At 40.8% G+C, this 26,551-nt stretch overlaps 1 protein-coding gene across 1 annotated transcript in view; it reads left to right on the forward strand.

Annotated features, from left to right (window-relative positions):
• Positions 1-26,551, forward strand: part of LOC124605780 (U4/U6 small nuclear ribonucleoprotein Prp31) — a 74,048-nt gene that overhangs the window by 3,742 nt on the left and 43,755 nt on the right. The window contains exon 2 of the mRNA XM_047137669.1: positions 20,946-21,078. Within this exon, the coding sequence (XP_046993625.1) occupies positions 20,964-21,078 (115 nt within the window). The 5' untranslated portion in view covers positions 20,946-20,963. The remainder of the gene's footprint in view (positions 1-20,945; positions 21,079-26,551) is intronic.

Consider the following 26,551-nt stretch of genomic DNA (forward strand, 5'->3'; position numbering starts at 1 on the left):
AACTGTACAGATAGCGATATCGTGACAAGAACCCACCTTCCCGACAGATGTTTTCTCGTCTTGTTGCGACGCTTCAGGAAACGAGAAGTTTCAGTCCACAACAACACAACCGTCATAGCACTCGCACAGATGAAGCTGTCGAAGTTACTGTTCTCACTTCCATTTCTGGGAGTCCACATATGAGCACACGACAGCTTGAACACGAGATTGGCATTCCTAAAACCAGTGTAGATTGTATTCTTACATGTTATCAGTTCCATCCTTACCATGTACACCTACATCAAGAATTGCATGGGAGTGCTTTCCAGAATCATGTACAGTTCTGTTAGTGGGACTCGGGAGGACGACGGTTCAATCCCGCGTCCAGCCATCCTGATTCAGGTTTTCCGTGATTTCCCTAAATCGCTCCAGGCAAATGCCGGGATGGTTCCTTTCAAAGGGCACGGCCGACATCCTTCCCCGTCCTTCCCTAATCCGATGAGACCGATGACCTCGCTGTCAGGTCTCCTTCCCCAAACAACCCAACCCAACCCAACCCAACCCTCTGTTAGTGGGCACAGCAGCAAATGCTCGCCAACCCGAACTACTTCTCCTATGTTCTATTTACCGGTGAATGCTCCGTCTCAAACAGAGGACAGGTGCATTATTGGTCCAGCGACAACCCACAGTGGCTTAGACAGGTGGAACATCAGCATCAATGGAGGGTTAACGTTTGCTGTGGGATGCTTGGTACTAAAATTATTTTCCCTTATTTCATCAGTGGTAGTCTAAATGGCACAGTGTATGCCAACTTCCTCAGACAAATTCTTCCTCCTCTTCTGGATGAAGTGCCGTTAAGAATCAGAATGCATATCTACATCTACATTTATACTCCGCAAGCCACCCAACGGTGTGTGGCGGAGGTATGTGGTATCAACACGATGGATGTCTAGCACATAATGCCTTGCGTGTATGTCGTGTTCTGAACTGAAGGTATCCTGCCAGATGGATTGGTCAAGGAGGAACTTTTACTTGGCTTGCTTGGTCTCCTGATTTAAGTCCTCTGATCTTTTTTCTTTGGGGATTCTTTAAAGATGTTGTCTATCGCAATATTCCAACTACTCCAGAGGACATGCAGGAACGTATTGTGCTTGCTTGTAATTCTCTTCAGCAGACAACACTAGAAGCAGGAAATAATTCTTTCATTCAGTGAGTGCACCAGTGTATCGGTGTCCAAGGTCACCACTTTGAGCACCTTTGAATGTTCTACTTCTGGGAAATGGTAAAAGAGAGTCAAAGTCAATTTTGTGTTATGTTTTTACTTGGTTTTCATTTGTTTTCTGACAACTTCAGCAAGTGGATGAGTTTGTGACCCTAGGCTCAAAGTCAATGTTGTGTAATGTAATTAATAACGTTGTGTTTCAGTGAATGGACACTGTGATACTTTTTTGAATAGGTCTCTCGGAGAGGAAATGAAGTACTGAATAAAAAATGCATGGTGCCATTTAAAAAAGTCATACCACTGTTCATATCTTTGTAAAAATGAAGGCAATCATGCTGATTGATGTCCCCCTGATGGTTAAAGAACATTTGCTTGAAACATTTTGTAATTTGCATCTGGACAAACAGCTATTTAGGGTGGTCAAGATAAATGGGACACCCTGAATATGGCTATCTGATGTAATATGTATGGATAATTGTGATGGACGACTGGAATTCAATAGTAGGAAAAGGAAGAGAATGAAATATTGTAGTTGAGTATGGACTTGAGGAAAGTAATGAGAGGCAGCTGCCTGGTATATTTTTGCACAGAGCATAATTTAATCATAGCTGACACTTTAAGAATACGTGGAAGATACCTAGAGACACTGGAAGATTTCATATTAACTATATAATGGTAAGATAGAGAGTTTGGAACCAGGTTTTAACTTGTAATACATTTCCAGGGGCAGATGTGGACTCTGACCACAATTTATTGGTTATGAATTGTAGATTAAAACTAAAGAAATTGCAATAAGCTATGAAATTAAGGAGATGGAACGTGGATTGACTGAAAGAACCAAAGATTGTTGAGAGTTTCACAGAGAGCATTGGGCAACCACTGACTAGAATTGGGGAAAAGAAGAGGGTGTTATGTTTTTACTTTTCTCAATGGAGAGAAGTCTTCCGAAGTAAGAGTGATTTCAGGTGTGCCCCAGGGGAGTGTCATAGGACTGTTGCTATTCACAATATACATAAATGACCTTGTGGATGACATCAGAAGTTCACTGAGGCTTTTTGCGGATGATGCTGTGGTGTATCGAGAGGTTGTAACAATGGAAAATTGTACTGAAATGCAGGAGGATCTGCAGCGAATTGACGCATGGTGCAGGGAATGGCAATTGAATCTCAATGTAGACAAGTGTAATGTGCTGCGAATACACAGAAAGATAGATCCTTTATCATTTAGTTACAAAATAGCAGGTCAGCAACTGGAAGCAGTTAATACCATAAATTATCTGGGAGTACGCATTAGGAGTGATTTAAAACGGAATGATCATATAATGTTGATCGTCAGTAAAGCAGATGCCAGACTGAGATTCATTGGAAGAATCCTAAGGAAATGCAATCCGAAAACAAAGGAAGTAGGTTACAGTACGCTTGTTCGCCCACTGCTTGAATACTGCTCAGCAGTGTGGGATCCGTACCAGATAGGGTTGATAGAAGATATAGAGAAGATCCAACGGAGAGCAGCGCGCTTCGTTACAGGATCATTTAGTAATCGCGAAAGCATTACGGAGATGATAGATAAACTCCAGTGGAAGACTCTGCAGGAGAGACGCTCAGTAGCTCGGTACGGGCTTTTGTCAAAGTTTCGAGAACATACCTTCACCGAAGAGTCAAGCAGTATATTGCTCCCTCCTACGTATATCTCGCGAAGAGACCATGAGGATAAAATCAGAGAGATTAGAGCCCACACAGAGGCATACCGACAATCCTTCTTTCCACGAACAATACGAGACTGGAATAGAAGGGAGAACCGATAGAGGTACTCAAGGTACCCTCCGCCACACACTGTCAGGTGGCTTGCGGAGTATGGATGTAGATGTAGATGTAGATGTCTGTATGAGGGAAATTAACTGGAAGGCAATGTTGTAGAAATGGTTCTAGGCGCGCAGTCCGGAACCGTGCGACTGCTACGGTCGCAGGTTTGAATCCTGCCTCGGGCATGGATGCGTGTGATGTCCTTAGGTTAGTTAGGTTTAAGTAGTTCTAAGTTCTAGGGGACTGATGACCACAGCAGTTGAGTCCCGTAGTGCTCAGAGCCATTTGAACCTTTTTGTTGTAGAATTGGAAGAGGACATTCATCATGATGAGATTTTGGGGGGGGGGGGTGTATGATACTGTGAAAATAATTTGACAGAGCACTGGAAGACCTAAATTGAAACAAAGCTCTGGGAGTAGATGACATTCCATCAGAAGTACTTACAGCCTTGGGAGAGCCAGCCATGAGAAAACTCTTCCATTTGGCATGCAAGGTGTATGAGACAGTCGAAATACTGTCACACTTCATAATGCCGAAGAAAGCTGATACTGACAGATGTGAATATTACCAAACTATCAGTTTAATAAGTCGTGGTTGCAAAACAGTAACACAAAGACTGGGAAAACTGGTAGAGGCTGATCTTGGGGTTGATAAGTTTTGACTCTGGAGAAATGTCGGAACACACGAGGCAATAGTGGCCCCACGACTTCTCTTAGAAGATAGTTTAAGGAAAGGCAAACCTATGTTTACAACATTTTTAGACTCAGAGAAGGCTTTTGACAATGTTGAATGCAATACACTCTTTGAAATTTTGAAGGTAGCAGGAGTAAAATACAGGGAGCAAAAGGCTGTTTACAACTTGTACATTAGCTAGATGGCAATTATAAGAGGTGAGAGGCATGAAAGGGAAGCAATGGTGGAGTAGGTAGTGAGACATGGTTGTAGCCTATCAGCAATGTTATTCAATATGTACATTGAGCAACAGTAAAGGAAACAAAGTAAAAATTTGGACTAGCAATTAAAGTTCAGGGAGAAGAAATAAAAACTTAGAAGTATTACCGATGACATTGTAATACTGTCAAAGACAGCAAAGGACTTGGAAGAGTAGTTGAACAAAATGGACATGGCCTTGAAAGGAGGATATAAGATGAACATCAACAAAAGCAAAACAAGGATAATGGAACGTAGTTGAATTAAATCAGGCGATACTGAGGGAATTAGATTAGGAAACAAGACACTTACGGTAGTAGATGAGTTTTGTTATTTGGCAGCAGAATAACTGTTGATTGCCTAAGTAGAGGGGACAAAAACGCTGACTGGCAATGGCAAGAAAAGCAGTCTGAAGAAGAGAAATTTGTTGACATCAAATATACGCTGATCAGCCAGAACAATATGACCACCGTCCTATTATTGAGATAAACCCATCCAGGCAATAGCAGTGTCACTTGGCAAGGAATGACTGCTAAAACACACACACACTCTGTGCATATAGTATCAGTGAGCAAGCTGTCTGTGTGTAGAATAGGGAAGGCAAGCGATCTACCTGGGTTTGCTGAGGGCAGGCTGTGATGGCCCAGAGGCTCGGCACAAGCATTTTGGAAACTGCGTGGCTTGTCAGGTCTTTGAGGAGTGCCTTGGTGAGTGTCTGCAATATGTGCTGAAACCAAAGTGAAACCATGTCCAGACATTGGTGGATTTGGGCGACCACCCCTAAATACAGATGTCGGATGTCATAGGCTGGGCAGGCTGGATACCTTCTTGATCAAGTTGATGAGAGGGTGTGCATGTGTCATCTTCCAGACGAACAGTTCCTTGACACCTGTACTGCGGGATGGAGACAAGCTGGCAGTGGCTCCATTGTACTCTGGGGAAAGTTCATGTGAGCATCCGTGGCTCCATTAGAGCTTGTACAAGACACCGTGACAGCCAAGGAGTATTATACACTGGTTACAGACCTCATACACTCTTCCACGACAATCACGTTTCGTGACAGCAGTGGCATTTTTCAAAAAGACAGTGCGCCATGTCACAAGGCCAGGAGCGTGATGGAGTGGCTCGAGGAACACAGTGGGGAGTTCCAATTGATGTGCTGTCCCCACAGATCTGAACTTGATCAAATACATCTGGGGTGTGACTGAGAGCACATTCTTCCCCTCCCAAAATTATCAGGAATTAGGTGACTTGTATGTGCAGATGTGGTGTCAACTCTCTCCAGCGACCTACTATGCATTGCCACTGTTATCTGTGCCAAAGGTGGACATACCAGCTATTAGATAGGTGGTCCTAATGTTCTGGCTGATTGTGTATATGTAAGTGTTAGGGAGTCTTTTCTGAAATTATTTGTATGGATTGTAGCCATGTATGAAAGTGAAACATGCATGATAAAAAGTTTAGACAAGAAGACACTAGAAGCTTTTGAAATGTGGTGCTACATAAGAATGCTGAAGATTAGGTGATTAGATGATTCAGAAAGATGTAAGTTGTAGTTCGTATTTGGGGCGAAGAGGCTTCCACGAGGTAGAGTAGTATGGATAGTTGCATGAAACCAGCCTTCGGATTGAAGACAACAGCAGCAACATGGATATCTGTGAGCACAACACTGAAAAAACTTCCATCCAGCAGTAGAATAAAAGATACAATGAAAATTCCATACTTTTTAATTGGTGAACATTCCTTACAATATGAGGTGCTAAGAAATATCAGTGCCCAGTACTATACTTAAAAATTAATCTCTCTTTTAACCCCTCCTTTCTACTTATTCAAATTTGATCAAAGGCAAATAGAAATTTGTAGGAAAAATATTTTTCAAAAACATTGGGTGGTTCTTCAGATTATGAAAGATAAAAATTATTGAATTTTTTAAAGATGAAGTTAATCTCACCTTATTGATGTGTTGCGTATCAAATTCAAACACTGTTTAAGAGCTTCAAAATGACAACTGGGTGAGCGGTTTAGCATCTATAAAGAGCACCCATACAATAGTTTGGAGGGGGGGGGGGGGGGTTAGGGTTGACCTGGATGTATGGAGTATTTTTGATATTTTCAAAGAAAAATTATGACTTGTAAATAGCCATAGTAAGTTTACAGTTATGACCAAGTTAAAAACCCATCCAATACTGGATCTTAAACCATTTTCTTGAAAGAAAAACACCTGATTACACTGTACACTGTATTTTTTCCTTTGCCTCTGGGGTATCGGGTCCCCTCTTGCCTCCGGGCATAAGTGCCCTTGTTTCTATAATTTCGGATTTACAGTCAAATGTATTCTTTAGATGTTGGAAAATTGGCCAGTTTTTCATTTTTTGAAACCCAAAATAAAAAAAATGATGTGACCAAAAGTGTTAGACTTTACAATACTGCCCTATGCCATAACTTGGACAGTATGCTAATGTTAAAGTAGTATAGACCTTAGTTAGATAAGTGGTCCAAATGCATCCATTTCAGCTAAAGCCAGAATAATAATTGAACAGTCGTACAACTACTACGCAGTAAGCAGCTGGCATAATCCGTATCACTTCGGGCAGGGGTGTTACCTTCATAGTCTCGGTTGTAATTGAATGTAGCATATGTTAAAATTCACGGGTAAGTAAGAAACATGTATTTTTTGTTTTCTGCAAAAAAATTTCTGCCCCGAGATATAGGCCTTAAAGGTGGCACTGCAAACACCATTTTGAAGGTGCGAATTTCGGAATTTTTTTTTAAATGCTGTATCTCTGTAACAGTTCTAGATTTTTATTTGAGCTTTTTTTTATGTGAAAGATATTTGATTTATGATTACAATGTTATCCACCATTTGGACATATTTGTCATGGTTCTTGTATTGTTGCCTTTTGATTTTTTTCTATAATTAATAGAAAAGAATTTTGTTTTCAAAAAGGCCAATCCAGAAAAGGGAGATTTTTTTTCCCTATTGAATAGTACCATGTAGTACCATATTCTCTGTAAAGGAGAGCTTCCACTTTCAAGTTGGACAGGTTTTATTTTAAAAAATCATGTTTTTTAACTTTCAAGGGTAATATGTGTCTTCACTGAAGTTGTTTCTTATTAATTTCTTTGTTACAGTATTTATTTCTGTTGTCTTTGTTGCAGTTACTTCTTATCATTTTCTTTGTTGCTGTTATTTCTTTTCATTGTTCCAAATATTTCTTACACTTTGTTGTAGTTTCTTGTTAGTTTCTTTGTCGTGCTTGTTCATTGCAGGTTTCTGTATTGCAGTTGTACAGTGCTAATTTGTTTACTGAAGAGGCTTCTAAAAAAACTGAGACCATCCAGTGAGATCTGTGTTTTCATGAGGAATTTGCCAATTGGCGTAGTTGTCGTGTGTTTTATGAAAAGAACTGTTTGAAATGTCTTCTGACTGGCGCCACAGGAGAGTAAAGTATGCTGACTATTAGCATCTCCATAAAAAGAGTGATATATGAGACAAACAAAAAGCAGGCTTTGTTCAGCTTGGGAATAAGTGTTCTCATTTGAAGACTCTGTTTCCAAGTGAAGATGTTTCCAGTGACAACTTTTTGTGTTCTAAATGTTTTGACAGAATAACAACAATCATAGTATCTGAACAAGATGAAACCTCCACTGGTGCAAATGATGCAGAGTTTGCATCAGTAGTACTACAGAGGTAGGTGTTAGTCGTGTTAAGAAACCGTGGTAAGTGGAGTTGAGTCATAAGCTCTGTGCGTCAACAAAGCGCAGAGAAATTACTAAAGCTACATATGAATACATTACAGTAAAACTGACCACACTCTTCAAAGTAGAAAATCCATGTTCAGACAAAAATGAACCAAAGCACTCTTGCACCTCTTGCCAGGAATTTTTCACAACTATCAGTTCAGCTGTTGAATATTGTGCATTCTACAGTGAAAAGGTGCAAGTTGTAACTATTATTCCAGAGACATTTTCAAAGAAAACAATTTTGAACCACTTTCCATCAGTATCAAGGTAAATCGTAAACAAATGAAGAAATGTGAGGTCTGTAAGAGGAGTCTTTGGAAGACCAGATCCCTATTAAGGTCATCCTGTAGAAGCAGCTCAAGTTCAGATAGTACAGTCATTTTATCTGGAAGATAAATGGGACTGTTCTTGCCAGAGTACCAACAAAAAAGACACTGCAACTGTAGCAGTTGAAGGTCAAAAAGTTGTGAAAGTGAAGAGATACATGACTTCCAGTATTAAAGAAACTTTTGCAATTTATGAGAGCAACTCTATACAACTTCCCATATTGGAACACCAAAATTTTATGCACTACGACCTAAGTGGGTAGTTCCACACCCACCTAGAGATGTCTGTTTATGTGTGTACTGTGCAAATTTTGAACTTTGTGTAGTAACTCTGAAGAACTTACTGAAGCATGTGACATATGACACCTTGGTTGGGCGTGTTATGTCATTAGTAGTCTGTGACATAAAATGAGAGACTTGTTTGTTTCAAGAATGTGGTGACTGATGGGGAAAGGGAAGACTGTCTTTACAGACACTTGGCCTGGAAGATATAGCAGATAACTCTGCAGAAATTTCAGATGCACCATGGGAGGAAAATAAACTAATTGAGAAAACTGTTGCCTTTGACAGTTTCATTGATGAACTTGGTAAATGGCCAGTGAAACCAGTAACACGTCAATATTTGAAGAAATTGCAACAACAGCAACAACACATTGCAGTCTAAGTGAAAAGAGTTTGTAGAAGCTGAAGAACTATGTTTAGTGCTTCACTGTGGTTTTGCTGAGAACTGGTCTGTAATTCTCCCACAAGAAGTACAAGAGTATCATTGGAGTAATGACCAGGTTTCAATTTTTATGGGAGTGACATATTTTCAAAATAAGAACACCATTGTGTTGCAGTTATAAGTGATGGCACAGGACATGACTCAGCACGTGGTTTGCTAGTAATGTGCAAAATTCTTCAACTGCAAACAGGGGCAGAGAAGATCATCATTATTTCTGATGGTGCTCCTAGTCTTTTTAAAAATCGTTACCAGTTGTTTGAATTGAGTAAGTTGCTTGTGCCAACTGACTGGGTATACAGTGCTATTGGTCACAGAAAGAGGCCTTGTGATGTGGTGTAGGCAGCCTGCTGAAGCACCATGCTACAAAATATATTCTTTCTAGACCAAATGGAGCTGTGATTCAGAATGATGAGGATTTTATGAGAGTCGTGAAATCTTACATATCCACACCCCTCATTCTTTTGTCCAAAGAGGAAATTGAAGAATTCTGTGAGCATAAAAAAAGAAGAATGGTCCAAACAAACTACTCCTGTGAAAGGAATTCAGAAGAAATTTTTTGGACTTGAAGTGATGATGGGTGAACTCATGTTGCATACACTTTAAAGAGCAAGAAAAAAGAAATTTTGTTCGTTTGGCCAACACCTCTGTTAAGATTGCAATTTTAATGATTCACCCGTTAAGTGGTGTACCATCAGAGAGTAAAACAGGCATTTTTGTTCAGTTGTTCTGTTACACCTTTCAGTTTAATAAAAACCATCTAATAGTTTTTAACTTAATGTGTGTTATTTTATCATAAGAAACTGAAATATAGCAGGTTATGGGCCCAGGTTTGTTTTAAATAAACGGAACCTGCGATAAATACTTGCCCCAAGTAAAAGTTAAGCTGAGATGGCAATTGAAGTGGAAAAATGTCATATTCCTTTATTCGATGGAACGAATTTCAACAACTGGAAATTCAGAATGGAAATTCTCTTTGAGGAACTGGAACTATTACCATTTGTGCAAGTGAATTATCTCACAAAGGTGGAATTTGTCACTGGAGAGGAGAACATGCAGCATGCTGCAAAGGAAACATGATTGGCTAAAATGGCTAAACAAGCTCGTAAATGTAAGTCTCATCTTGTTCAACGCATTGCCGACTAGTCACTTGGAATACGCGAAAGATAAGGTAACTTCTTTTGATTTATGGACCTCTCTGTGTAATACGTTGTAGAGAGAAGGAATTGCTGGTCAACTTCTGTTGAGAAAACAAATGTTAACTATGAAATTTAACGCAACAGATGATTTGCTAATTAACCACTTTCTGGAGTTTGATAAACTGATTCGTGATTTATGTTCGACTGGAGCTACTGTCGAAGAATCGGACATAGTGTGCCATTTGCTTTAAACGATGCCTGCGGAATACAATGTAGTGGTCACTGCAATCGAAACTCTCTCAATGAAAGACTTGACGCTGAGCTCTGTGAAAAATAGGCTACTGGATGAAGAATTGAAGTGGAAGGGAGTCGTCGGCTAAAACAAAAATGATGAAACGCCACCTCCTACAGCTTTTCAGACTCAATGGTATCTAAAAAAGGGTTCGTCAGACGCCAATAAAGAAAGAAGTCAACAAGGAACCTCTTTCAAGTTTACTTGTCACTGTTGTGGAAAGCCTGGACATAAAAGGGCTAATTGTAGAGTTAAGGTAACAAACAAGAACTCGGGAATTGGCAGCTCTGTGGTCATAGCTAACGTCATAGAGGAAGATGAGTTTTGTTTTGCAGCATCAAATGAAGATCAGTCAACGAACTACATAAATTGGTTCTTGAACTCTGGAGCAATGGAGCATCTGATTAACAGTAGATGGCCGCTGTGGCTGAGCAGTTCTAGGCACTTCAGTCCAGAACTGCGCTGCTGCTATGGTCACAGCTTCGAATCCTGCCTCTCGCATGGTTGTGTGTGATGTCCTTATGTTAGTTAGGTTTAAGTAGTTCTAAGTCTAGGGGACTGATGACCTCAGATGTTAAGTCCCATAGTACTTAAAGCCATGTGAACCATTTGACTAACAGTAAGATACCTCTCACTAATTTAAGGAAACTGGAACAGCCAATTAAAATCGTAGTAGCTAAGTCAGGCAATACTGACCTTACGACTTATCTTAGAAGAAAGATTAAGGAAAGGCAAACCTACGTTTCTAGCATTTGTAGACTTAGAGAAAGCTTTTGACAATGTTGACTGGAATACTCTCTTTCAAATTCTAAAGGTGGCAGGGGTAAAATACAGGGAGCGAAAGGCTATTTACAATTTGTACAGAAACCAGATGGGAGTTATAAGAGTCGAGGGACATGAAAGGGAAGCAGTGGTTGGGAAGGGAGTAAGAAAGGGTTGTAGCCTGTCCCCGATGTTGTTCAATCTGTATATTGAGCAAGCAGTAAAGGAAACAAAAGAAAAATTCGGAGTAGGTATTAAAATTCATGGAGAAGAAATAAAAACTTTGAGGTTCGCCGATGACATTGTAATTCTGTCAGAGACAGCAAAGGACTTGGAAGAGCAGTTGAATGGAATGGACAGTGCCTTGAAAGGAGGATATAAGATGAACATCAACAAAAGCAAAACAAGGATAATGGAATGTAGTCTAATTAAGTCGGGTGATGCTGAGGGAATTAGATTAGGAAATGAGGCACTTAAAGTAGTAAAGGAGTTTTGCTATTTGGGGAGCAAAATAACTGATGGTCGAAGTAGAGAGGATATAAAATGTAGGCTGGCAATGGCAAGGAAAGGGGTTCTGAAGAAGAGAAATTTGTTAACATCCAGTATTGATTTAAGTGTCAGGAAGTCATTTCTGAAAGTATTCGTATGGAGTGTAGCCATGTATGGAAGTGAAACATGGACGATAAATAGTTTGGACAAGAAGAGAATAGAAGCTTTCGAAATGTGGTGCTACAGAAGAATGCTGAAGATTAGATGGGTAGATCACATAACTAATGAGGAATTATTGAATAGGATTGGGGAGAAGAGAAGTTTGTGGCACAACTTGACCAGAAGAAGGGATCGGATGGTAGGACATGTTCTGAGGCATCAAGGGATCACCAATTTAGTATTGGAGGGCAGCGTGGAGGGTAAAAATTGTAGGGGGAGACCAAGAGATGAATACACTAAGCAGATTCAGAAGGATGTAGGTTGCAGTAGGTACTGGGAGATGAAAAAGCTTGCACAGGATAGAGTAGCATGGAGAGCTGCATCAAACCAGTCTCAGGACTGAAGACCACAACAACAGCTAAGTCAGGCATTTTTCTTGAGGCTAAAGTGAAAGGAGAAATTAAAGTGACTAGTGTGGTAAAACATTTAAAGATGTTTTATCTGTGCCTGATCTTAATTATAATTTGCTGTCAGTTAGAAAACTGCAAATGAATGGTTTTAGTATCACATTTGAAAAGTCTCAAGGTTTAATTAAAAAAGGAAAAGAAATTGCTGCCATTGCAAATAGGAATGAATCTCAGTTATATGTTCTATTGTTTTTGCAACGAAAAGACTTGGCAGCTGCTTCAACTGCTACTAATGCGAAACTGTGGCATAGCAGGCCATTTGAGTTATGATAACATTAAACGCCTCCAGTCACAAGTGATGGTATGGAACTGGACACTTCAACAATCTCCACGGATCAATGTTCAAATTGTGTTGAAGGAAAACAATCACAGCTGCCATACAGTCACAATAGGAAATGAGCCACCAGACCTCTTCAGTTGATCCACAGTGATCTGTGTGGGCCAATTGCACCGGAATCATTCAACGGAAAGAAGTATGTGCTCACGTTTGTCGACGACTTTACACATTTCACAGTGGCCTATGCTCTGGAATCGAAGTCAGAGGTAACACGCTACCTGAAGATGTTTCACACCATGGCTACAGCTCATTTCAACTTGAAGATTAGCAGATTGTGCTGTGACAGTGGTCATGAGTACGTCAAATGAATTCAAACAGTTTTTTGAAGAACAAGGAATACAGTTTGAACTTACAATCTGATATACTCCTCAGCAAATGGTGTTTCAGAGCGAATGAACAGAACTGTTATTGAGAAAGCTCGTTGTATGGTACTTCAGTGTAAATTAGATAAAATGTTCTGGTCAGAAGCTGTTCGTACTGCCTTGCACCTACTGTGGCTTTGGAAGGAAAGGTGCCTGCAGCAGCTACGTGGTATAACGAGAAGCCTAATTTGAGTAAGCTGAGAGTATTTGCATGTATTGCTTATCTAGTGGTGCCAAAGGAATTGAGAACAGGGAAATTTGAAGGCAAGTCCTTAAAATGCTGTTTCACTGGTTACTGTCCTAATGGCTACAGGCTTTGGTGTCCAGAGGAAAGAAAAATAGTCACAGGAAGGGACATTGTTTTTTACAAAGGAAGATTTGACTTTGAAAGTAAACCAGCTGAGGACTGGGTCCCAGAATCTGTACAGGAATCATCTGAGAAGCATGATAATGAAGAAGACATCATCGAAGAATATACCAAACCAAGTGATAGGGGTCATGAAAGAATTCCCATACCAGAACTGACCAGTGACGAAGAGGAAACTGAAAATTTATCAGTAAAGAAAACTGTTAGATGTTCTTGTTTTGCGAATCGGACTGCCTTTTCCTGCTGCTAGTTATTTTAGTTATCTCAAACGTGTTTCGCCTTCTCCTCTTCTAAGGCATCATCAGTGGGATCTCTAATGATACAGTTTTGTTAGTTATAGATGATCAAACAGTTCACTTTGTGATTTTTTTGTAAAAATGTAATTACTTACGATTTGTTCATCAGCGTTTCCTCACATCTGGTCTGGAGGTCGCACTACCACTTTTATCCCTGGCCATATTCACATCTTTGTGTTTTCGCCATCCACACACTGTTCACCATGTTTCTCACTCTTTTTTGTGGTGGACTGTTGTTCTTCTGTCACTCGATACAACTATTTCGTCGTACACTTCTTTTCACAGCGTAAATAATGCGACGCCATTACATGTTTCATCGTCTTCGGTATGTTTACCTATTTGTTGCCAACCTAACAAAGTATATGTACGTTACTAACTTCTGTTTATGATGTTTATACTGTGTGTGTGTGAATGAGTGAGAGAGAGGGGGCGATAGAGCTGATTTTTTTTGTAGGGATGGGGGGGGGGGGGGGGGCAGTTGTACTAGCTGTTAGTGAGTGGCTGAAAACTTTGGTGACAGCTGTTTCGACTATTCGTTTCAATGTTCTGGGGAGGGGTTATGGATCAGTGAGTGTAACGATGTTGGGTTCTATTATTATTACATTGGGCAGTATTATTGTATTGATCCTTTTTGCGAACATTATTCTATTATTTTATCTATTAGTGTAAATAGTGAATTGCTTGGCATGTGTACTTAGTCATTCAACAGGATTTTCCCCTCTACTTTGGTTTTATGTATGTGGTAATTTTCTTGCATGGTCAGAAGGTGCTTTTTATTGTTGATTCTAATTATTCTCATGTCATCTTCTCTAGTGGTTGGTTTGTGGTCATTTTCTCTTAGGTGCTCTGCAGATGTGGAGTGGTTTGTCCCATATTTCCGTGCTCTCAAGTGTTCCTTGTATCTGACATCAAACGTTCTCCCTGTTTGCTTTATGTATGTGCCTTCACAAGTGTTACACTGTAACTGCTATATACCTGCTTTCTGGTATGTCTCTGTTTTTTGTCAGTTTTGGGGTGTATTTTTGTACAGAATTGTCTGTTGTGTATGCTATGTTTATTCCCTGTCTTTTGAAAATGTTGGTGATTTTATGGGTGAGTTTGTGTTTGTATGTCATTGTGTACCATCTTGTGTTTTCTTTCATCTTTTTATGATTATCCTGTGTAGTTGTTATGGGACTGTGCGTTTGTGTTTGGTTCTGTTGTGTTGTTATTTGTGGTTTGGAGCTTTCTGCCCCCACCCCCTTTTGTTTTGGGGGGGGGGGGGGCTGCTATCTGCTTTGGTGAGTGGTACTGTGTTGGTTCTATGGAGCATATGTCGAGGTGCTGCTTGCTTTTGTGCGTGTGGGCGGTTCGAGGATTGGGGAATGACAATGTCCGTTGCTGTGGGTTTACGGTAAATTTCAAACATAAGCTTATTGTTTTCTTTTTTGATTGTTATGTCCATAAAATTAATTTGGTTGTCCTGTTCTCTTTCAATTGTGAATTTTATATTTTTATGTATCTTGTTGATGTCAGTATGTAGTTTTTCAATTTTTGTTTGTGGTTCATCTACTAAGCAAAGACCTGCCTCTTTTTTAGATTGAAGTCAGCTGATAGGTATATCTTCTTAAAGGAAGTCCCTCTAACTGAGGGCTCACCTTCCGAGAATGTAGTGTTTCCAAGTAGAGAAGGAAGTAACTTATTTCTCAAAATATAAGAGGTATTAGAGATAAAGTTAGCGAACTGCTTATAGATGTTGACTCTCAAATTATTGGCATGTCAGAGCACCACTTAAATAATTTGACAATTCAGAGGCTTCCTTTACCAGGATACAGATTAGCTGGCTGTTTCTCAAGGAGTTCCTTGCGTGGTGGGGGGAGTGGCTAAGTACGTTAAAAAGTATTCAATTTGAGTTCAGAGATGTATCACGACACTGCACTGAACAGATATTTGAATGTTGTGCAGGGGCAATTGAATGTAGTGAAACTAAACTTCTAATTGTTGTTGTTGTTTATAGGTCCCCTAACTCTGACTTCAGAGCATTTCTGCCCAAGCTAGAGAAGGTTCTTGATTCACTTTATGCGAAGTACCAGAAATTAGTTATATGTGGTGACTTCAGTATTAATTTAGTATATGATGGTGCAAGAAAAAGGATGTTGGTAGATCTCCTAAATTCATATGATCTGATGCAGACTGTGTTTTTTCCAACTAGGGTGCAGTGGAACAGTAGCACAGCCACAGACAATATTTTTATTCATTCTTCATTACTAGATGGGTTTGTTAGTAAAAGCGTGAATGGCCTTTCAGACCATGATGCACAAATTTTAACACTAAAAGGCTTTTGTACTCAAACGAATGTCATATTTGCTCTTGGAAAGTTGCTTTCCATTAGTACGTTCTAAACGGGGTACTAACAGTGATAGGCAGCCCGGGTGGCTGTCCAGTGGGATAAAGATATCTTGTAGAACAAAGCGGGAATTACATCAAAATATTAAAAGTAGTCACAATCAAGCTACAGTAGCCCATTACAAATAGTATTGTAAGGTGCTTAAAAATGTTATTAGGAAGGCAAAGAGTATGTGGTACGCAAATAGAGTAGCTAATTCACAGGATAAAATTAAAACCATATGGTCAGTTGTGAAGGAAGTGTGGTCAGCAGCACAAGGTCTACAATATAAGGCACAAGGTAAAAATATTTCGGTTACTGATAAATCAGATGTATATACAGTATTTAACAATCATTTTCTGAGCATTGCTGGCAAATTAAATAAAAATTTAGTTTCTACAGGAATCGCATAACTTTCTTGGCAAATGCCTTTCTGAGATTGATGTTTGAGATACTCCTCTGTGATACACACACGAGAGAGATTGAGTCAGTAATTAAATCACTGAAGACTAAGGACTCTCATGGTTATGATGGCTGTCTAGCAGAATATTAAAGTACTGTGCTGTACATTTTAGCCCAGTATTTAGCCATATTTGTAATTTTTCCTTTATGAATGGTCAGTTTCCTGAGCGATTAAAGTGCTCAGTAGTAAAGCCGCAAAAAAAAGGGGAAAGGGATAATGTAGATAATTTTAGACCTATTTCTATGCCATCAATGTTTGCAAAAGTTATTGAAAAGGCTGTGTATGTAAGGATAATTGATCATTTCATATCACACGATGTGCTATCAAATGTACAGTTCGGCTTTAGAAGTCGTTTAACAACTGAAAATGCTATATCCTCTTTTCTCTGTGAGGTACTGGAGGGGCTAAACAAAAGGTTTCAAATGCTTGGCATATTGTTTGATTTAACTAAGGCATTTAATAAAAATGGAAATGTCGTGTGGCTAGGGCCTCCCGTCGGGTAGACCGTTCGCCCGGTGCAGGTCTTTCGATTTGACGCCACTTCGGCGACCTGCGCATCGATGAGGATGAAATGATGATGATTAGGACAACCCAACACCCAGTCCCTGGGCGGAGAAAATTTCCGACCCAGCCGGGAATCGAACCCGGGCCCTTAGGATTGACAGTCTGTCACACTGACCACTCAGCTACCGGGGCAGACACTAAGGCATTTGATTGTGTTGATCACGAAAGATTGCCCCCCATGCTGGACCATTATAGAATACAGGGAGTAGCTCACAACTGGTTCACCTCGTACTTTAGCAACAGACAGCAAAATGTCATTAATCACAATGTTGATAACAGCTGTGATGTGGGGTCTGAATGGGGTACTGTCGAGTAGGGGGTGCCCTAGGGATCAATGTTGGGGCCACTCTTGTTCCTTATTTATATAAATGACATACCCTCTTGTATTACAGGTAACTCTAAAATATTTCTGTCCATTTGGTAGTAAAGGATTTTGTGTGCAACATTGGCTCGGTTTCAAATAGTGCAGTACACGACCTAAGTTCATGGCTTGTAGAAAATAAACTAACGCTAAATCACAGTAAGACTCAGTTCTTACAGTTTCTAACACACAATTTAACAAAACCTGACGTTTTAATTTCACAGAACGGGCATATGATTAGTGAAACTGAAGAGTTCAAATTCCTAGGTGGTCAGATAGATAGTAAGCTATCGTGGAAAGCCCACGTTCAGGATCTTGTTCAAAGACTTAATACTGTTAGGTTAGGTTAGGCCATTTTTACTATTTGAATGGTATCCGAAGTGAATGATCGTTCAACATGAAAATTAGTCTACTTTGCTTATTTTTATTCGCTTATGTTGTATGGTATTATATTTTGGGGTAACTCTTCCCATTCTAAAAGGATATTTTTGGCTAAGAAATCGGCAGTTCGGGCAGTAAGTGGTGTAAGTTCACGAACCTCTTGTCGACCCCTGTTCACAAGTCTAAGTATTTTGAATTGGCCTCTCAATATATATACCTTACTGTCATTTCTTGTTAACAATATTAGCTTATTCCCAAGAATAAGCAGCTTCACTTGGTTAATACTTGATGGAAATCAACCCTGCATTTGGATCGGACTTCCTTAACTCTTGTGCAGAAAGGTGTATACTGCTGCATCAATTTTCAATAAGCTACTACTAAAATTCAAAAATCTTAGTAGTAATCCACGCGCTTTCAAATTGAAACTGAAGAGTTTCCTCATGGGTCACTCCTTCTATTATGTTGTGGAGTTCCTTGAAAAATTAAGCTGATTCTTATTGTATTGTTGATTGCATTTACTTAAACTTATAGAATGACTTTTTTGGGTTTCATAAACTTTTTTTTATCTGTTATTACTTTTATGTTGTAATTTCATGTACTGACACATTCCATGACCTCGGAGATTTGCTCCTCAATTTGGTCCTACAGAACTTGACGTGTAAATAAATAAATAAAAAATCGTATTTATCTGCCAATACCAGGCAAGCAACTTTCAATAAAAATTTCAATTAAAATACGTATAATGAATTTATGAGTCTGACCGTGAAGCATGCTCAGGTAGGTGAAGTGGTTAAGGCGACCACACTTGAGGAGCGGGAAATCCGAGTTCAAATCTTGGACCCACACAAATTTTCATTGTCTTCATTAGAAATGAAGGTTGTCCGTTTTCACAATTGTGAATATGTTTCATGTATTTCATGACAGCTGTAGTTGCTGCAGTGCTTGTTCCTGCAGATGTGCATGCACTGCAGTATCGCAATGTCTATGTGTTTTCTATATGTTTTGTAAATTTGGCACAGTCATCTTGTGAAACTCCAGAGGCACTTTTTAATAAATCTGTACATTTTACATTCCCATTATCTGTTAATTAAGTTATTTCCACCCTTCCCAGTTCACACATTTTTTACTCCACTTCCCCAGTTGCTTCTCTTTATTCCTTTCACTAGTAACACCGATTCGCATCAGATCACTGAAGTTAAGAGTTTTGGGGCTTGGCTAGCTCTTGGATGGGTCACCGTCCGAATCTGCCAAGTCGTGATGACAAGCAGGGTGTGTTCAGCCATTGTGAGGCCAATTGAGAAGCGGCTTGATTAAGAAGTAGCAACACCGATCATGAAGGCTAACAATGCCTGGAAGGGCGATGTGCTGACCACATCTGCATCCGTTGATGCCTGAGGGTTGAGGATGACATGGCGGCCAGTCAATACCATTGGCCCTTCAAGGCCTGTTTGGACGGTGTGTGTGGTTTTTAACTAGATCCCCACAACTCTTCCATCATTTCAGTCCCCTTTTTACCATCTTCCTTTTTCATTTTTCATGCCCTCTCCTCTGCCTCCATTCACCCTCCCATAGCTGCTGTGACAACAACAACAAAAGTTCCTGTAACGGCAACCAAGATTTGTTGCCAGTGAACAAGACTTAAAATGGATGCTTGTTTGGGGAGTTTAATAATATGAAGCAGCATTTCCAGAATTTGTGCCTCTGCCAAATCTTCATTCAATTATGTTCATATGTAAGAGTAATGATATTGCTACCTATTGTGCAGGCCACTCATTGTCATTTGACAAAATTGTAGTGCACCAATATGGAAATATTTAACACCTCTGCCATTGTTTCTTAAGTTATTTGATGATTTTCTGTTACAATATTGGTCATGATCTTATACCTTGGTTGACATGGACACTTGGATTACTTCCTTCAATAGTCAAAGCACAACCCTCCTATGTCTATTGAACCACCAACATGTAATTTGTTTATAAGAACATTGTCACACTATTTCTGTTATCGACGTTTGGAAATGGTGTAAAATATGTTTTAACATGTGCATTGAATTTTCACTCTGCAAAAGTGTGTGCCCTAATTTAACTTTCAGGCAGTTAAAACTGTGTGCCAGACTGAGACTCAAACCTGGGACGTTTGCCTTTTGCAGGTAAGTGCCCTGCAATATGAACTATCCAAGCAAAACTTGTAACCCAATGTCACAGCTTTACTTTTATCATTGCCTTTCTCTTACATCCCAAACTTCACAGCAGTTCTCCCATACACATTGTGGGACTAACATGTCTTTCTTTTGCTAGTCCCACAAGATGAGTGAGAGAACTTTAGGGAAGTTTCGAGCTTAGGAGACAGGTACTGGTGGAAGTAAAGATGCTGGGGCGGGTTCTGAGTTGTGGTTGTTGGATAGCAGAGTCGGTGTAACACCTGCTGCAAAAGGCAAATGTCCCAGATTCGATAGAGTTAGGTGGCGCAGTGGTTAGTACACTGGACTCTCATTTGGGAGGACAACGGTTCAATCCCACATCCGGCCATCCTGATTTAGGTTTTCCGTGATCTCCCTAAATCGCTCCAAGCAAATGCCGTGATGGTTCCTTTGAAAGGGCACAGCCAACTTCCGTTCCTTATCCATGATGACCTTGCTGTTTGGTGTCCTCCCCCCAAACAACTCAACCAACCATCCTAGATTCGAATCCTTTTTCAGGACACATTTCAGTCTGCTAGCAAATTTAATACATAATGTTACAAGTATAAACCATTTCTTGGTACTCAGCAGTATTTGTACACGGATTGATAAAAAAAAATAGTATTTGATGACTTATCATGACCCAGTGGTGAGGCTGTGGTTAGTAATAGAACATTCTTGCTTGGAACCTTTTCTACCTTGCTGTGGTGATGCATAGTGGGGAAACGGTAGAGAATGGAAAGAAGATTATGGTTGAAGGGGGTGGTTGCATATAATGTAAACACATGTGAACTCTTTGTCAGATTATTTATAACTTGGGCAGAGAAGGTGGTTAATTGAATCTAGGACATACGGCATACTCCTCTACTGTCAGATTCTGTAACACTAAGTACATGCAAGCCACTGTTGTATTGTTCGCTACTGATGATGTGTAGGAAGAACTTCCAAAGCAGCTTCTGAAACGTGTGTTATAATATACAGAATTGTGAAACTAGATTTTATTATTATGAAAGTGATAGATTGATTTCAACAAGTGTCCCAGTGACACATTTTGCTAAAAATTTTTATGATGTAACAAAACGTGATTATATCAGCTGTCCGTTCTTGCTAGTATAGAAGGAAATAATTGAGTACATGAAGGCATTAAACAGAATAACTTCTAGTTAATTAAATATCAAAATTTTTAGTTTTCTAATATTTCCCATTTGTTGTTCATAATTGTCATTGCTTTTTTCAGAGATACTAAGGTGGCACCATGTCTTTGGCTGATGAACTTTTGGCTGATCTGGAAGATCAAGATGGAATGGATGACCAGTTCATGGAAAGCAGTGCCATGCATGAAGTTAAGCCCACATTACCGACAGAAGAAGGTATTATTGCAACTATGAGAAGAAACATTAGTTTGATTTTAAGCCTCGGGCATGCCATCCCTCTTTCCCCCAGATTATCCTCTTCAATATTTTGCATGTCCTTTTATCCTTTCACATTTTATTTATTGCCTATTTCAGTGTTTAAATTGGCATATGGAAGTGACTGTCAAGAATATGTTAGTGATTCTGTATGATTCTTGTGTTGACTGGTTAATAGTTTATGGTGAGGACTTGGTGGATGTCAGATTACCAATCCAAAGATTTGAAGTTCAATGCTCATCCCTTCTTCACCTATATGAGATGGGTCCTAGAAAATTCCAAGTTTTGCAGTGTTTTGGAGTCTACTGAGTCAACTGTAGTATAACTTCCTCTAGTGCTACAGTGTTGAAGACGCTTTCTGGTCAATACTACAGTTCTTTTAGAACCTTGTGCTCTTTTGTCACGTGTTTCCATTCTTCTCTGTCCATTGCTTTCCTTCTCTGATTCCTGACTCCCATTGGTTTGAAGTCCTCTTTCATATCTTCAATCCATCCTTCCCTGGGTCTTCCTCTTCTCCTCCTGCCCTCATGCTCCCCTATTAACACTCCCTTAACACTCAAGAGTTTCTAGCATTCTCTGAAAGTGACCAACCCATCTTGTTCTTCCTGGCATGATTTTCACTACAATGATCATCTGACAAAAAATGTTTGTGGTTCAGCACTTGTCCTATTCTCCAGCTTTCTTCCTCTCTCACTGCCACATTTACCTTTCAGAATGTTCTTTTCCCAGCCCAATAACCAGTCTTCTTCTTTTACAATCATCACCCAGCCTTCTAATCTATACGTTACTATAGATCATAATATAGTCAAATATGTTTTGATTTTTGTGTTCCCACTAATATTTCTGGACTTGAATATATTCTGCAGGGAGCAATGGCATTGTTTTCCACTTGCTATCCTCTGTTGAATTTGTACAGATGTCCTGTTATCTTCTGTTATTATTGAACCTAGATATTTAAACTCCTCCACTCTTTGATAGTTTTCCTATTTATTTTTATTGAAGTCTCTCTTCTATTCCTTGCAGGATCTCTTATCATATACCTTGGTTACCTGTATTCACTTTCAGTGCTAACTTCCATGCTGCTCCTTCTAATGCAGCATAATATCCCTGAAAGCTCATGACATTCCTTGCAACTAATGCTACTTCATCAATGTATGCAACCACCTGGAACTAATGGTTAGATGTTTGTCCCCTGGGCATGTTGGCATTTGCTGAATTATATTCTCTTGTACTAAGTTAAGTCGCACTGAGATTACATCTCCCTGCCTCTGCCTCCTTCCTACATGGAACTCTCCTAACAGTTCTTGTTCTATTCTGACCTTGGAAACTGTTGCTTTTATCATAATTTCTGTCATCCTAACAAATTTTTGTGGCATTCTAAAATCATTCATACTTCGGTTCTAGGCTGTTGTTTGCTAATTTTTTGGTCTAAGCTGTTGTATCCTTGTTTAAAATCAATTTACTTCTGATGCATTTGTTGGTCATATTCGTAAAGTTTCTCTAGCATTTGTTTCATTAAAAATGTCTGGCCCATTGTCAGTCTATTTCTCCTAAATCCAGCTGGATAATGTACCAGTACAGTTTCCATCGGCATTCTACCCATGAAGCTAAAATCTTACTGAACACCTGATATGTTGTATCTAAGATAGAAATTCCACAGTAATGGCTGCAGTGTTTGACTTTTCATCTTCCTTATGTAATTGGTGGCATATTCCCAAATTCCAACCTGTATCCTTTATCCACATCTTCTTTATTAATTCATTAACAGTTATCTCCATCATTCTTCCCCCACAAATTTTAATAATTTGGCCTGTTGCAGCTTTGTTATTTTTTAATTTCTGATTGCATTCTTCACTCCCTTCAAGTCTGGTGCTTTGGCTTTCCATTTCCAAGTCTGGTTCCTGCTCTTCCTTATTCAATGTTTCAAGATTTCTTGTCTGTTATCTCCCCCTTTCCATCGAATATTTCAGTAAAATATTCTTACCATTTTCCCAAAGCTTAACTTTTATCTACAGCTAGATTTCCATCTTTATCCTTATAGAATACTTCTCATTGCAGTCTTCTCTTCCGTTGTCTAAATCTCTCATAGAACTTCTGTACCTCATTCTCTCTCATTTCATCCAGCAGCTCTATCTTCCTCCTTTCATACTTCCTTGTATTAACTCTAAACAACTGCTCTTTTCCGGTGGTCGAACACCAGCAGTCTCTAAGCGTTCACGGGCTCAATTCAACGCACAGAAGTACCGCCCCAAACCGTTCCCCTCCCTGGCCACACCATGGAAGGAACGTCAGGCTAAGGATGGCAGTGGCTCTTATTTGCCCCGGTACTGCGTATGTTCGAGACCTGATGGGGAATCTTTCATGACGATGAAGCCTCAGTTTTTTGTTGAGCATTTAGAGGAAAGTTTGGGGAGGTGGAGGGCTTGTCCAAAATGAGATCTGGGTCAGTCGTGATGAAAACAGCATCCTCTGCCCGGTCACGGGCATTACTCGCTTGTGACAAGCTGGGGGATGTTTCTGTATTGTATTTAACAGGGACCTTCTTTTGCAGCCTGACGATGAGCTGCATGGCAATTTAGAGTGGCGAGGTGTAAATTTCGTTCGGCGTGTCCACCGGGATCCGAGTAATAATCAGGTTGCCACCGATGCCTTCATAATGGCCTCCGAGGGTGATGGTCTACTGCTGTGATGTAAAGCCCTATATCCCTCCCCCAATGCGGTGCTTTAAATACTGGAAGTTTGGCCATATGTCTTCCCACTGTACTTCCCAGCATCACATGTCGAGATTGCGGACACCCATTACATCTCAATACTCCATGTGCCCCGCCTCCCATCTCTGTCAACTGCAGAGAGCACCATTCGCCTTGCTCGCCTGACTGCAGGATTCTCCAGAAAGAAAGGAAAATCATGGAGTACAAGACCCTGGACCAACTGATCTACACTGAGGCTAAGAGGAAATTTGAATGCCTACGTCCTGTACCTCCAGTCATCTCTCAGAGCCGGAAGACTACACCTGCCCCCTTGATGGTGGGGGGGCACTTGCCTCCCTGTTGCTGCTGCACCACCTAGTTTGGGAGCAACACCCTCCAACCATCGGGGATATCGGTCCTCACTTCTGCGCTAGAGAAGTGTAGGTGTTTTTTGGTTCCTCTCACTATGAAGGGGTCCCTTGGGTCACTCCCTTCCCAGGTTTCTGCTAGTGCAAAAGATGACACCCACCAGTGGCTGAATAGCCCAAAAGCAGCTGGTAGTAGGGCTTCACGCTCATCCTCAGTCCCAGAGACAGAATCGGTGAAGTCCTTCCAGCCAGGGAAACCCAAGGAGCAGCGAGATAAATCCAAAAAGAAGATCCCCAAGACCAAGGAAATTGCGGTGGCACCCACACCACTGCTGCCTACAAGCTCTGCGTCTGCAGATGAGGTGGAGATTCTGGCATCCGCTGAGGACCTAGATCTTGCCAGACCCTCAGACACAATGGATATAGACTGCTTAGACAATAAGTTGGTGGCAGCAGGTGACCCTGATGTGTAAACTGCCTCTTTGAATGTTCCATGCCTTCCCAGTCTCACAATGGCGTCATCCTCCAGTGGAATTGCAGCAGTTTTTTCCACCACCTGGCTGAGCTATGGCAAATGTTAAGCTTTACACCTGCTTTCTGCATTGCCCTCCAGGAAACCTGGTTCCAGCAATGCAGACCCCTGCTCTTCGTGGCTATAAGGGATATTATAGGAACCGTAGTGACTCTAATCGAGTGTCAGGTGTAGTTAGCGTTTATGTCCTAAACTCAGTCTGTAGTGAAACTGTGCCCCTTCAAACCCATCTTGAAGCTGTGGCTGTCAGAATAAGGACGACACAGGAAATAACTGTCTACAATGTGCATCTTCCTCCAGATGGTGCAATATTCCTGAATGTATTAGCTGCACTGATTGATCGACTCCCTAAACCTTTCCTACTTTTGGGTGATTTTAAAGCCCATAACCCCTTGTGGGGTGGCACCCTGCTTCTGGCTGAGGTAGAGATGTCAAAACTTCACCGTCTCAGTTCGACCTCTGCCTCTTAAATACTGGGGCTGCCACACAGTTCAGTGTGGCTCAAGGTAATTACTCAGCCATTGATTTATCAATTTGCAGGCCAGGACTTATCCCGTGTATTCACTGGAGAGCACATGACAACCTGTGTAGTAGTGACCACTTCCCCATCTTCCTGTCACAGCCCTGGCATCAGGCCCACAGACACATGTCCAGATGGGCTTTAAACATGGCGGATTGGGAAACTTTCACCTCTGTTGTCACTGTTGAATCTCCCCCACACGGTAACATCGATGTGGTGGTTGAGCAGGTGGCTACAACAATCCTTTCTACGGCAGAAAACACGACCCCTAGTTCTTTGGGGTGCCCCCGGAGAAAGGCAGTCCCTTGGTAGTCGCCAGAAGTCGTTGAAGCACATTGCCCCGACACAGCTCCTGGGCCAGAGCAGATCCACAATCAGATGATTAAACATCTCTCATCTGACTACAAGCGACATCTCGTCATCTTCAACCAGATCTGGAGCGGTGGCATCTTTCCATCGCAATGGTGGGAGAGCACCATCATCCCGGTGCTCAAACTCAGTAAAAACCTGCTTGATGTGGATAGCTATCGGCCCATCAGCCTCACCAACATTCTTTGTAAGCTGCTGGAACGTAAGGTATGTTGGTGGTAGGGTTGGGTCCTGGAGTCAAGTTGCCTACTGGCTTAATGTCAGGGCGGCTTCCGCCAGTCTCTCTGCCACTGATAATCGTATGTCCCTCGAGTCTGTCATCCGAACAGCCTTTTCGAGATGCCAACACGTGGTTGCCATCTTCTTTTATTTACGAAAAGCATATTACATGACCTGGCGACATCATATCATTGTCACATTATATGAGTGGGGTCTCAGAGGCCTGCTCCTGATTTTTATCCAAAATTTGTACTTTCTGTGTCCAAGTTGGTGCCTCCCATAGTTCCCCCCATATCCAGGAGAATGGGGTCCTGCAGGGCTCTGTATTGAGTGTCTCTATTTTTAGTGGCCATTAATGGTCTAGCAGCAGCTGTAGTGCTGTCCGTCTCACCTTCTTTGTATGCAGACAACTTCTGCATTTCGTACTGCTCCACCAGTACTGGTGTTGCTGAGTGACGCCTACAGGGAGCCATCCACAAGGTGCAGTCATGGGCTCTAGCCCACCGTTTCCAGTTCTCATCCTCAAAGTCCTGTGTCATGCGCTTCGGTCAGCGTCATACCGTTCATCCAGAACCAGAACTTTACCTTAATGACGATCCATTCACTGTGGTGGAGACATATTGAATCTGAGGACTGCTTTTTGATACCCGATTGGTTTGGCTTCCCCACCTTCATCAGCTTAAGCGGAAGGTGCTGGCAGGACCTCAATGCCCTCTGCTGCCTGCGCAACACCAAC

This window comes from Schistocerca americana, chromosome 1 (genome assembly GCF_021461395.2).
Source record: "Schistocerca americana isolate TAMUIC-IGC-003095 chromosome 1, iqSchAmer2.1, whole genome shotgun sequence".
NCBI classification, from domain to species: domain Eukaryota; kingdom Metazoa; phylum Arthropoda; class Insecta; order Orthoptera; family Acrididae; genus Schistocerca; species Schistocerca americana.